General features: G+C 40.3%; 1 protein-coding gene across 3 annotated transcripts in view; it reads left to right on the forward strand.

Moving 5' to 3' along the window:
* The first annotated feature begins 563 nt into the window (after nucleotides 1-563).
* The window catches only part of LOC132807673 (doublecortin domain-containing protein 2), a 122,104-nt gene continuing 108,744 nt past the window's right edge, over nucleotides 564-13,923 (forward strand). For 2 of the 3 annotated variants that reach the window (XM_060821717.1, XM_060821721.1), the window contains exon 1: nucleotides 564-708. In XM_060821717.1, coding sequence (XP_060677700.1) covers nucleotides 670-708 — 39 coding nt within the window. In that variant the 5' untranslated portion in view covers nucleotides 564-669. The other variant, XM_060821720.1, reaches the window with a different exon arrangement.

Genomic DNA, 13,923 nt, shown 5'->3' on the forward strand with positions numbered 1-13,923 from the left:
GTCAGCCACAAAACCTGGCATTTCTGCCAGGAGATGCTGGAAATATGCGAGCCTCAGCACTTCCAAAGTGAAACTCTATTTTGAAATCCTGAAATTCATCCGCAGAGAATTCTGTGAGAAGCAACAATATCAGGGTCAGAATGAGCAACAATTTATTAATTTTTGGCTGTTGGTAAAGTTGGTGCTTCCACTTCATTGCTGATGAGTGATGCTCTTGACTTACCATGCTGTGTGTGTGTGTGTGCCAAATAGGTACTCGCCAAGTGCTCTGAAGTAGTGACTTCAAGCGCTTTTGGCTTGTGATGTTGAAGGAATGCCCTGATATATTTCTAGTCAGTATTCTGTACGAATTTGGACAGTAACTTCCACGTGACCATTTACCCATTGCCCTTGTCCTTTTGGATGTCAGTGGGGACAGGTCTGGGACGTTATGTGACCCACATGTATTAGTGGCATCGACTGCTGGTGTTAATTGGAAGTGCTCATCCCACATTCTCTTAGGTTAGTTCCTGTTTTGCAACAGTCACAAATCATTTCGGGGAGCCCAGGTGAATAAGGAGGGAAAGTGACAAAGCAAGAAAAGAGAGTGTGAGTGAAAATAAAACCAGGGAGAAAAGGAGAGAGAGCGAGAGAGAATTAAATGCAGGAGACAAAGCAAAAAAAGGAAAAATGAGGGTGAGAGAAAGAATTACTACAGAGAATGTGAAGGTGAGTAAAATAAGGCTTACAGTAAGACGGAGTGAGCTTTGGTTAAACAAATCTTGGAAACTTGCTTCTTTTTGCCCTTGGCAATTGGAAACCTTTTAAAAGAGCCAATGGCAGGAGGAGAGAAGGAGCCCTTGCATTGTTTGCCGAGGGCCTGTACTCAGTGCGAGTCGAAATAAATCACCCGGGGAATAGATGCTGGTGACAGCCTCTGATTCCAGACGCTGAGCGGCCGTCACAAGGCAGGAGTCAGGCTCAGGACAGCTCAGCAGTGAGGAGGCGCACAGGCAGCACCGGACTGCCCATCTCACACACGATCAGAGTAAGTAAGCTCTAAGACGACCCTCGGCTGCTTTAATTTGCCCGCTTTTACCTTCACGTCTCTCGCTCGCTGTCTTTTACCCTCACTGCTATAAGGCTGGTCTGTCCACAATTCTGAATCCTCACTCTTGTCACCAGCCAAACACTCACTCGACGTGTGATGAAAGGAAATTCCCTCGCAGGGTACGGGATATCCTTGAGGTAGAGGTGTGCATGTTTTTAAGAGTTGACCGAGCACATCAGACTGAGTAGCGCAGTTCATGCTATTGCAGCTCTATCTATCACAACAGTTTTGCCAGTACAAAAGAAGTCCAGATAATCTGTCCGCTGTCTGTCTCATCCCTGCAGCTGTCAAAGTGAACTGGAACAACTTTAAAACAAACGAAAAACTCAAGTGGAAAAACAAAGGACTTTATCTTCTGATGTGATTTCATAGTGAGCCCAGACAATTCTAGTTGCCCCACCTCCCCGAGCTACAAATCTGAATTAATATTTCATAATTTTGTGTTCAGCACCATGTTTTCGTTTTGCTGTTGTAGATTGGATATTGCAAATTTTTTTTCAAAGGCAAACATTAAAATTGAAACAACTATTCGTTTCTTGTGGGGAACAGTGCACTGGAATGCACTTTCTGAAAGAACGGTACAAACCGATTCATTGGCAAAGGCATCCACATTTCCCAAATTCCCAACTGGAAGTAATCGAATAAAAAGGCTTTCAACTGGGAATTTGGTATTCACTTGTGAGGGGGAAGTTTCGATGTCCGCGCGCAAAATGCTATTCGGCGGGAATCATGTGTTAGCTCTTCCAAAGAATCCTCTCATAAATGATGGGCAGAATGGCCTCTTTTGTGTTGTGCGATATGGTTCCAGTAAATACATTAGAGTAAAGTGCAATATCGACTTAAGGTGTGGTCATAAAATGCATGAACAAATATGGAATGTGTGTTACCAGAAGAACCCCTGAAGCCAGACTGGACTTTATGTGTTTTGAAAGGATAGTGATTCTTGCGCATTTTCTGAAAAATGCAACTCACGGTCCATTTGAGGTATTTGCTCCTTATCAAAGCGTTGTCAAATGTTGCAGCACCTTTTTGGGATGTAGAACTCACAAGGAAGGGGGAGCTGGTGTAACCTTCTCTGTGCCCTTCAGTCATTAAATTTATTCAAAACAGATTACTGAAGCTAGGATTTATGGATGGGAAAGTGAGCCCACAACCAGATTCAATGGCAGAACAAGCTTGAAGGGCTGAATGGCCTACTCATTTTGCTCTTCAATCCTATATTCACTTTCAACTTGCTTTCAAACTCTTTTAATTTGGTTCTTCATTGCTTTATGTTAGCTGCATTAATGGTTGTATTAAAAATGTACAAAGATGGAACATCAAGAATAGATGGAAGCCATTAGATGTCTGTGTTAATTAATTTACACATTGCACAACATTTACCATGTGCTACAGGCAGTATTTTTTTTATTTCAAATTGTATGTTGCCAAATTTATGACAAGGAATGAATGTTGGATAACTAGAACTTACAGTCCAAAGGGAGGCCATTCAGTTGTTCATAGAATCCCTACAGTGTGGAAGCAGGCCATTCAACCCATCGAATCCATATCAATCCTTCAAAGAACATCCCATCCTCTTATCCCTATAATCCTGCATTTCCCATGATTAATCCAGCTAGTGTTGACATTATTGGCAATTTAGCATGACCTATCCCCACGCAGAATGTGCCAGCTCCACATAGACAGTTGCCCAAAAGTGGAATTAAACCCAGACCCCTGGCACTGTGAGGCAGCAGTGCTAACCGCTGAGCCACCACGTCACCCTGTTGTTGGACAGATCATCCAATCATGAAATGGAACTAAATAATACTCAAGTGAATGAAATGTCATGGTCAGCTCATGAGGTAGCACCACAAGCTAAGCTGAACAGACAATGTGGTAAGGAAAACACCATGCAGGAGTCACAAACCACAGCTTCACAGAACCTAGCATTTTCAGTAGGGGAAAAAAAAAGCTGAGGTTAGTGAGTCGGCATTCTTTTCCTTCTGGCAGGTTTCTAGATCAGGTGGGGAATTTTTTTGGTAATGGGTAATGGGTTGGGAATGGTTTGTATCTATTAATGGAGGGTTTGAGTTGAGTTGTAACTTGAGATTTGAGTGACGGTGACCATTGGATTCTATTTCACTCCTTGCTGCTGTCATCAAAAGATGAGAAAGCTTTACTTGTAATGCAATATTTTGAGGTACAAGATGATAAACATATGAATGTGGGAGTTCAAAACAGAATAGACCATTTGGCTCCTTGAGCCTGCTCCACCATTCAATAAGATCATGGCTGATCGTATTGGGTTTTGAATTCCACATTTCCATCCCATCCTAATTATTTTTGACTCCCTTATCTAACAAGAATCTAATAACTTCCATCTTTAAAATATCCGATGACTCCACATCAACTGCCTTTTGAGGTAAATAATTCTCTGTATTTTCAGTTGAGACTTCTAGTACTCCAACCAAGTTCATTTTGGAAATAACTCAAACATTGAAATGATTAGCAGCAGAATGTGAGACTTACAACAGCAAATTTACAAATAGACCATAGGTTTCATTTTTTATTAAAAGGTAATATTATTTTGTTTAGTTTTTCCACCTGTACAATTTACTGTTCAATTCAGCTTGCCTTGGCTGAGGAAGCAATCTATTGTTGTTGTCACTTTTGTTTTGGAAAGTGGCCACCAAGAGGCTTATAAAACCATAAGACCATAAGACCATAAGACCATAAGACCATAAGACATAGGAGTGGAAGTAAAGCTATTTGGCCCATCGAGTCCACTATGCCATTCAATCATTGCTGATGGGCATTTCAGCTCCTCTTACCCGCACTCTCTCCTTATAGCCCTTAATTCCTTGCGAGACCAAGAATTTATCAATCTCTGCCTTAAAGAAATTTAACATCCGGCCTCTGCTGTGCTCAGTGGCAATGAATTCTACAAGCCCATCATTCTCTGGCTGAAGAAATGTCTCCTCATTTCCATTCTAAATTGACCCCCTCTATTCTAAGCTGAAAAGGTGTTGCTGGAAAAGCGCAGCAGGTCAGGCAGCATCCAAGGAGCAGGAGAGTCGACGTTTCGGGCATGAGCCCTGCTTCATTCCTGAAGAAGGGCTCATGCCCGAAACGTCGACTCTCCTGCTTCTTGGATGCTGCCTGACCTGCTGCGCTTTTCCAGCAACACATTTTCAGCTCTGATCTCCAGCATCTGCAGTCCTCACTTTCCTCTATTCAAAGGCTGTGCCCATGGATCTTTGTCTCCCTGCCTAATGGAAACAACTTCCCAGCTTCCGCCCTTTCTAAGCCATGTAAGTTTCTATTAGATTTCCTCTCAACCTTCTAAACTCTAATGAATGCATTAGGTTTCACGTTTGTCCTACATTTTTTTGGCTCCCCATGAGAGTGCAGCTCAAATTGGAAACAATTCCATCACTTCATGCCATTTCAAGAAACTTTTGATGTATTTTTGTTTTTTGACAAGAGTGTAATTCCACGGTCATTATGCTAGAATGGTGCACTGAGATCCCACATACTGTATAGATATGAGTCGGTACTTATGATGCATTGTGTAACAATAATTCTTTTGTGGGGAATTACTAAACAGAGCATCTGGAGAACAGAGTGCCTGACCGGGAGAGGTGGAGAAATGAGCAGAGGCCTTATCCTTGGCCAAATAATCACCATTAAGCTGAGGTCAGGTGCCTTTGCACAAGAAAAAAATAAATGAAGGATCAAAAGAAATAAAGTGACATTGGCCAAAAGTAGGAATTTTGATTCAACTACTTCCACATGAAGCATTCTGTTCTGATAGTAATCTACATTCCACAGACAGGAATATGCCTCATCCTATGCGAGTCTGACCCTTGGTTGGCAAAATACCCACAATTTCCTATTGCTTTTGGTCTCATTAAAATTGGAGCATCGGTTAGCTGGGTTAATTTGTTTTTATATCTTGTAACATTCTTAGTACCATTATTGTCAGTGTAGAAGTAAGTGTAAGGCATTTCCTCTTGATTAAGGAAGGGGGTTGGCAGACATTTATTGGTAAAATAAATCAGAAATAACTCTAATACTAAAATAAACATGACCATGACTACTGATTACTGCAAAAATCCATTTGGTTCACAAATGTCCTTGACAGAAGAAAATCTGCCATCCTTACCTTAACCAAGCCTACATGTGACTCCAAACCCACAGCAACGTGGTTGTCTTTTAACAACCTTTAGGTAATTAGGGATGTGTGATAAATACTGGTCCAGCCAACAGTGCCCATATCCCATGAGTGAATTTTTAAGGAACTGCTTTTGCATCGCAAGTTAAATATGAAAAACAATGAGAAAATAAATACCTGTAACCATGCAAGCATTCTAACATTCAACACATCCAAAATTTTGATGCTCATCTCACCTGCTCTGAAGCTGCATCAAATCCTGCTTACCCTTCACCTCTGCGCTTACTGATCTACTTTGGCTCCTGGTCCAGCAACATGTCAAATTTAAGGTTCTCTTCCTGCTGTTCAAACTGCTCCATAGCTTCATCTCTCCCTACCTGTGTTGTTCTCTCCAATTTGATAATCCTTTGAGAACTCTGTGTTCCTCCTCATCTTGGCTGTTGTCCTTACCTCACCGCTGTTAGTTGAATATTCTGCTAATGCGGCTTTAAACTATGGAAATCTCTAAACATTTTGACATCGCTGCCTCAGAACTTTCCTCAACTACACTCAAAATTTAATTGTAGCAATTAATGTATGATTACAAAACTATATCACTATAAAATCTTCTAGAACAATTGAGGACACAAATGTGATATATTAAGTCTGACATTGAAATTAATTAGACTCCGAATCCATGTGGCAGGCAACAGCTTCCCATGGTGTTTTATTTTAATTTATTCAGAGGATGTGGATGTTGCTGGCTATTACCCATCCCTAATTTTCCTGGAGAAGGTGGTGTTGACTTGCCTTCTTGTACTGCTGTAGCCCTTGTGGTTTAGGGACACCCACAGTACTGTTAGGAATGGACTTTCAGGATTTTGGCCCTTGTGCTACACCTGGAAGAAGGATGTTGTGAAACTTGAAAGAGACTAGAAAAGATTTACAAGGATGTTGCCAGGTTTGAAGAGTTTGAGCTATAGGGAGAGGTTGGATAGGCTAGGCCTGTTTTCCCTGGAGCATCGGAAGCTGAGGACTGACCTTCTAGAAGTTAATAAAATCAGGAGGAGTGTGAATAGGATGTTTAGATGATCTTTTCCCCAGGATTTGGGAGTCCAAAACTAGAGGGTATAGGTTTAAAGTGAGAGGATTTAAAAGGGACCTAAGGGGCAACGTTTTCGTGCAGAGGATGAAATGTATGGAATATTTTTAAAAGGAATGAGCTGCCAGAAGAAGTGGTGGAGGCTGGTACAACTGCAACATTAAAATGTATCTGAATGGATATATGAATAGGAAGGGTTTAGTGGGATATGGGCCAAATGCTTGCAAATGGGACTAGATTAATTAAAATAGCTGGTCGGCATGGATGAGTTGGACCTAATTGTCTGTTTCAATGCTGTACAGCTCTATGATTCTATGGCAGTATGGAAATGGCAATCTAGTTTCAAGTCAGGATGGTGTGTGTTTTGGAGGGGTACTTGTAGGTGATGGTATTCTATTGCATCTGCTATGTTTGTGGTAGAGGCCATGATTTGGAAGATGTTGTTGATGGAACCTTAGCAAGTTTTTCCAATTTAACACAAAAATAGTATGCCTTCTGCCACTGTGTATTGGTGGTGAATGGAGTGAATGTTGAAGGTACTAGAAGTGCTACCAATCGACTGCTTGGTCCTGGGTGTATCAAATGTTTTGTGTTGTTGGAGATGCACTCATCTAGACAAATGGAGAGTATTCCATCACACTGCTGACTTGTATTTTGTAAACTGTACACATATATATTGGGGAGATGAGAGATGAATTGCTCGCTGCAGAATTCCTTGCCTCCGACTTGCATTTGTAGCCACAACATTTATGTGGCTGGTCCAATTAAGTTTTTGACAGCAAACTAAATTAATGTATTTTCAATTATGTGAAACAGCCTAGCTTGTTGGAAATTGATTTTTACAGAATACTAGCACTACCATTTGTGCAGAATGATGTGCTTGAAACAACAAGGAATTAATGGTTGGTATGGCAGAGGGTCAGGCAGATGATGGAGATGGACTTCTCTTTTTGGAATCACTAATAAATTGATCAAACTTCAAAGTTTTAGGAAAGGGTATGAAAAAGCAGTTTAGTGAAGACCAACAGGCAATTAACAAATGTAAGATTGCTGTTGAACATAAGGCTTGCAGATGTCTGAAGGTTGATCTCACAACTGAGATTCTCACTTCCCATGGAGGAGAAAGCATCAGATCTTACTTTTTTTGGAACATGGTCTGAAAGGCAATGCAGATGATGAGACTTATGGTAATGCTTTCACAAAGTGATTTTTTTTCTTTTGTTTGTGGTCATCAAGGTGAGACACATTTGATTTATGGGCTAGGTTTCTTCTGGAGTACATTCTGATCAGGTTAGATGCAGAATACAGATTTTGTGATCTGGCAAATATTATGCCTAATTTCTGTTCAAATCATGTAAATTTTTTCAAAATTCCCATATTAATCTTTCTTTGGCTTTTCTACATTATTAATTTTAATTAAAATTAGGTGCACAAAGAATTGGACTGAAAATGTTACAGTAGTTTTACTTTGAGTGTTTATAACTGATAAATAGAGAAAATATTTATCACATAAATCTGTGTTAAATTTGAACTCTGATCGCTGAGGTGGAACAGTAACTATCGAATTCAGTCTAGCAGCTAGCTCCTCAAGTCGGTTATTTTCTAACATTGTGTCATTTTCCATCGACTGCTTAGGATGTGAAACATATGTAATTTATTTACATTATTATATGACATGAGTAAATCTCATCTGATAGTGCACAGGGAAAAAAATGTAAACTTAGAGTGAAGCAGTTTCAAAGTTAGGAAATAACTCAACCAGTGAACAATTGCATTTTAGTGTATTCCTTATAGATATATCTTCTGTTCTTGGTTTCATGATAATATTCACATATTGTTTTGTGGATGTATGCACACTCATAAACATTGTAACAGCTTATACAGGAGAGAAGTAAAGTTGATTTTGACCTTATGGACATTTTTATTGTGAAGGTGAAAATCTTTTCAGGATACAATCATAGTGCAATTAATTTGCAAAGACTCTTGTCACTGTGAACGCAGAGATAGACAATTATAATGGAAAATCTTCACACAAGAATTATTTGAAAACACATATATACCATTAGAAGTGAATAATGATAACAAATGTACAAGATGAAATTTTACAAAATTACACATCCACCTAGGCCTTTCACCCACTGAGATGACAATCTGCTAAATTGTCTCATGAGTAATTGAACAGATTTGGTGGTAAAAATGAAATTGATGGTTTCAATGCACACTCTTGGCGGAAATCAGTTTGGATAGCAACTCCTGATGATTGTATTAAGTGTGGAGATCAGAAGTTGTTGTTTGAATTACCCTTCCAGATACTTTGTCGTTATGGAAACTTGCTGAGAAATTCAATATTGAAACATCATGAAATAATCTGAAGTTACATTTGAATTTTAGGTATTCACTGAACAAATGATTACTTTTTTTTAATGGTGTGCTACCTCTTAATTCTTGCCAAAAAACCTCTTGGCACTAAAAATACAATTTTACAAGTATGGAATCTCAATCCTTCAGACATTAATTATGGTTGAATTTTAAAAAATTAAATATTTATTTGTCTTTCATTTTCTTTTGCGTGGCTCTTTAATTACACTTCCCTGATCCTCTAACTCTTTTTCTATATAGTTTAGCTTTGAATTAACTATTCCAGCTTTCCTTACCTATTTCAGATTCTGTGGAGGTTAATAAAGGGAAGATGACGAAGGAGTTCAGACTGGGAGGCCTCTTGGTGTTAGGGAAATACTGAGGAGCAGATTTCTTTCAGGTACTACTGAAATCAACTGAAGTGCCCGATTACCAATTTTTTTGTCATTGTTTTCTGGCTACTACCAGTGGTAGGTTTGAAACATGCAGATTAGGGTTCAATGAGACATTTACTAGCTGGGGGCTATGAAAGCTTGGAGAGATCAGAGAGGAAGAGAGAAGGTTGTGAAGACTCTGGAAAGATTGTATGGAAGCCATGAAGGATATTGGGAGGATACTATTTCAAAAGAAGGATGGAAAGGTAAATAGATTTTCCTGAGGGAGCCACTGATATGCAGCACTGAACCTCCTTCATTACTCAGAGCATTGACTTTAGGATATCTTGTTGCAATTGTGAGGGATGCTGGTAAAAACAATGACTGCAGATGCTGGAAACCAGATTCTGGATTAGTGGTGCTGGAAGAGCACAGTTGTTCAGGCAGCATCCAAAGTGCAGCAAAATCGACATTTCGGGCAAAAGCCCTTCATCAGGAATAAAAGATGAAGGGTTTTTGCCCGAAACGTCAATTTCGCTGCACTTTGGATGCTGCTTGAACTGCTGTGCTCTTCCAGCACCACTGATCCGGGATGTTGGTGAGGCCACTTATGGAGTACTCTGTACAGCACTGATTGCCCTGCTATAGGAAAGATATTATTCAATTGGAGAGGGTGCAGAAATGATTTTTAAGGGCACTGGCAGAAGTGGAGAGTTATAAGGAGAGGCTGCATAGACTGGGAATTTTTTCCTTGAAGTGTTGGAGGTTGAAGTGTGACAAATTGGAGGTTCATAAAATCAAAAGGGGCATAGATAAGGCGAATAGCAAAAGTCTTTTCCCCAGGGTAGGTGAGTTCAAAACTAGAGGGCATAATTTTAAGGTGAGAGGAGAAAAATTTAAAAGGGACATGAGAGGCAATTTTTTTTCATACATCAGGTGGTTCATCTGTGGAATGAACTGCCAGAGGATGTGGTAGGTACAGTTACAACATTCAAAAGACATCAGACAGGTATATGAAAAAGAAAGGTTTAGAAGGATATGGGGTGACACACAGGCAAATAGGGCTAGTTTAATTTGGGAAATCAGGTTGGCATGGATGAGTTAGACTGAAGGATCTGTTTCTGTGCTGCATGGTTCTGTGATTCTATCTATTTCATGCAGGGGACTACTGGCCTTCCGCTAACTGTTCAGTTTCTAGATGCCTGGCCAGCTGGCATTAAAACTGGAAGAGATTAAAATCATCAGGCACACAGCCTTATTAATTGTTCAAATGAGCAACCCAGCCTCTGGCAATGGTTTGGTTGTCTGCCCTCATACCCACCACTAGCCACTGCCGATCTGCCTCTGTCTAAGCTGGAAGTGGGTGGGTTTGAGACAGGTCACACTTGGGTTTGAGATTTGAGTCTGTTCATTCTTCCACCTGATCCAAACCCTCCACGTTCTGTAGTTTAAAAACTCCCTCCACTCCAACAGTGCAGCACTCTGAAAGGATTCATCACATGTTCTCCCTAGTTAACACAGATCCCTGATCCCCTATAGCGGATACAGTGCTGCTCTGTGTGATCAGTAGACACAAGGTCAGTGCCAGCATCCAAGCCATTTTTTTTAATGTTATCTTTATTTCATAGTTTATATAGAAGCAAATATAATGTAACTTAATAGTCTTGTTAAAAGATATACATGAAATGGTGATCTTGAGTCCATAAGACCATAAGACCATAAGACCATAAGACATAGGAGTGGAAGTAAGGCCATTCGGCCCATCGAGTCCACTCCGCCATTCAATCATGGCTGATGGGCATTTCAACTCCACTTACCAGCGTTCTACCCGTAGCCCTTAATTCCTCGAGACAACAAGAATCTATCAATCTCTGCCTTGAAGACATTTAGCGTCCACTGCACTCTGCGGTCATGAATTCCACAGGCCCACCACTCTCTGGCTGAAGAAATGTCTCTGCATTTCTGTTCTGAATTTACCCCCTCTAATTCTAAGGCTGTGTCCACGGGTCCTAGTCTCCTCGCCTAATGGAAAAAATTTCCAAGCGTCCACCCTTTCCAAGCCATGTATTATCTTGTACGTCTCTATTAAGTCTCCCCTTAATCTTCTAAACTCCAATGAATACAATCCCAGGATCCTCAGCCATTCCTCATATGTTAGACAAACCATTCCAGGGATCATCCGTGTGAATCTCCGCTGGACACATTCCAGTGCCAGTATGTCCTTCCTGAGGTGTGGGAACCAAAACTGGACACAGTACTCCAAATGGGGCCTAACCAGAGCTTTATAAAGTCTCAGTAGCACATCGCTGCTTTTCTATTCCAACCCTCTTGAGATAAGTGACAACATTGCATTCACTTTCTTAATCACGGACACAACCTGCATGTTTACCTTCAGAGAATCCTCGACTAGCACTCCCAGATCCCTTTGTACTTTGGCTTTGCGAATTTTCTCACCATTTAGAAAGTAGTCTATGCTTTTATTCTTTTTGCCAAAGTGCAAGACCTCACATTTGCTCACGTTGAATTCCATCAGCCATTTCCTGGACCACTCTCCCAAACTGTCTAGATCCTTCTGTAGCCTCCCCACTTCCTCAGTACTACCTGCCTGTCCACCTAACTTCGTATCATCTGCAAACTTCGCTAGAATGCCCCCAGTCCCTTCATCCAGATCATTAATATATAATGCGAACAGCTGTGGCCCCAACATTGAACCCTGTGGGACACTGCTCATCGCCAGCTGCCATTCTGAAAAAGAACCTTTTATCCCAACTCTTGGCCTTCAGTCAGACAGCCAATCCTCAATCCATCCCAGTAGCTCACCTTGAACACCATGGGCCCTCACCTTGCTCAGCAGCCTCCTGTGTGGCACCTTATCAAATGCCTTTTGAAAGTCTAGATAGACCACATCCACTGGGTTTCCCTGGTCTAACCTACTTGTCACCTCTTCAAAGAATTCCAACAGGTTTGTCAGGCATGACCTCCCCTTACTAAATCCATGTTGACTTGTTCTAATCAGACTCTGCTCTTCTAAGAATTTAGAAACCTCATCCTTAATGATGGATTCTAGAATTTTACCAACAACCGAGGTTAGGCTAATTGGCCTATAATTTTCCATCTTTTGTCTTCTTGAACAAGGGGCTTACAACAGCGATCTTCCAATCATCCAGGACCTTCCCTGACTCCAGTGACTCTTGAAAGATCTCAACCAATGCCTCCGCTATTTCCTCAGCCACCTCTCTCAGAACTCTAGGGTATATCCCATCAGGGCCAGAGATTTATCAATTTTAAGACTTTTTAACTTTTCTAGCACTATCTCTTTTGTAATGGCAACCATACTCAACTCAGCCCCCTGACTCCCTTTAATTGTTGGGATATTACTCATGTCTTCCACTGTGAAAACTGACGCAAAGTACTTGTTAAGTTCTCCTGCTATTTCCTTATCTCCCATCACTCGGCTTCCTGCATCAGTTTGAAGTGGCCCAATGTCTACTTTTGCCTGTCGTTTGTTTCTTATGTATTGAAAGAAACTTTTACTGTCATTTCTAAATGAGTCCAGGGTCATGTATTTAGAATTGACATATTAATATATCTACAGAGATGATTCATTCTCAGTCAAAACTGTGGTTAAATTCTCGGGGGGATGTACCAATGACTTCTCTGATTTGAAGAAGGCAAACACAAAGATAATTTGGGATTTACTAAGATGGTACAATAGCTTTTAACAGATAAGGGAGATATTATAGTCAGCATTAGAAAAGACTCAGTTTCTTGCTGTGTTGCATCCTTATTGCTTGCTGCTAATTATCTCTTATCCTTTCAGTTAACTAACAATGGTATTGTTACAACAGATTATATTTCAGATTGTACTTCTGACGTGAAAGAGTTCTTTGTTCATAGGTATGGAGACCTCAGCTGATGATTATTTTGTTGCAGCCTGGTGATTAACTGACTTCACAACTGAAGAGAAAACTTTCTAGAGATTTCACTGCATCATCTACTTGTCCAAAATTATGAGGCTTGGCATGTATAATTCTCGAAAATTATATAAATATATTCACACACACAGCCCAACCTCCATCATTTTAGGCTTCACTAGCTGCATACCTGTACAAAGCCCAATCCTTCCAAAGCACAGTTGTTTGAACTTTATCCTGTCAAGAGCCATGCTCTTCTTATACATTTATCTTCACTGAACTAAATTGGTTCCCTATTCTCCAACTCTTTTTTATACATTGTGCCTTACTTAATTTACTTATTTTATCTAGCCCCATAGTGCTGCCATCTACTCCTTTGACTCTGACCTCTCACGCCTTTCCTTGCCACATTAATCTCCCCTTCATTTCCTACCACCATTTGAACCTTGACTCTGTATTCTGCAACTAATGTCTAATGAATTCCTCTGTTATGCTGCCTCTCCATAACTAATGTCTTCAACTAGGCCCTCAGTTACTTCCTTGTAATGTTAATGTTCTGAAAAACATTATATAAACACGAGTTGTTAAAATGTGATTGCTTCATTGCTAATGCACATTGACACAAACAACTGCCAAAAACATGCTGTGAATGTCGAGATTATGCTTATTAGCATTTCTGAAAGGTGCTTTTTCTTGCTCATTATTGCCTTTTGTTGTAATACCACGGTAACCATTCAAGTACATCGCTTTGAAGTAATATTTGATGTACAATCATTAACCTGATTTAGTTTGGCTTGGAATGTTTTCTTCAGCAAAGGTGTTTTGTGTTGTCTTATTTCAAGGTTATAAATTTTCCTTCCAAGCCAGAACAAGTTACTTTTTTTGGTTCAGTGGTTGCTGCCTCGAGTTGTCGTGGTGAGGTTGAAACTGAGGTAGCAGACAAACAAGCT

This window comes from Hemiscyllium ocellatum, chromosome 3 (genome assembly GCF_020745735.1).
Source record: "Hemiscyllium ocellatum isolate sHemOce1 chromosome 3, sHemOce1.pat.X.cur, whole genome shotgun sequence".
Lineage (NCBI taxonomy): Eukaryota > Metazoa > Chordata > Chondrichthyes > Orectolobiformes > Hemiscylliidae > Hemiscyllium > Hemiscyllium ocellatum.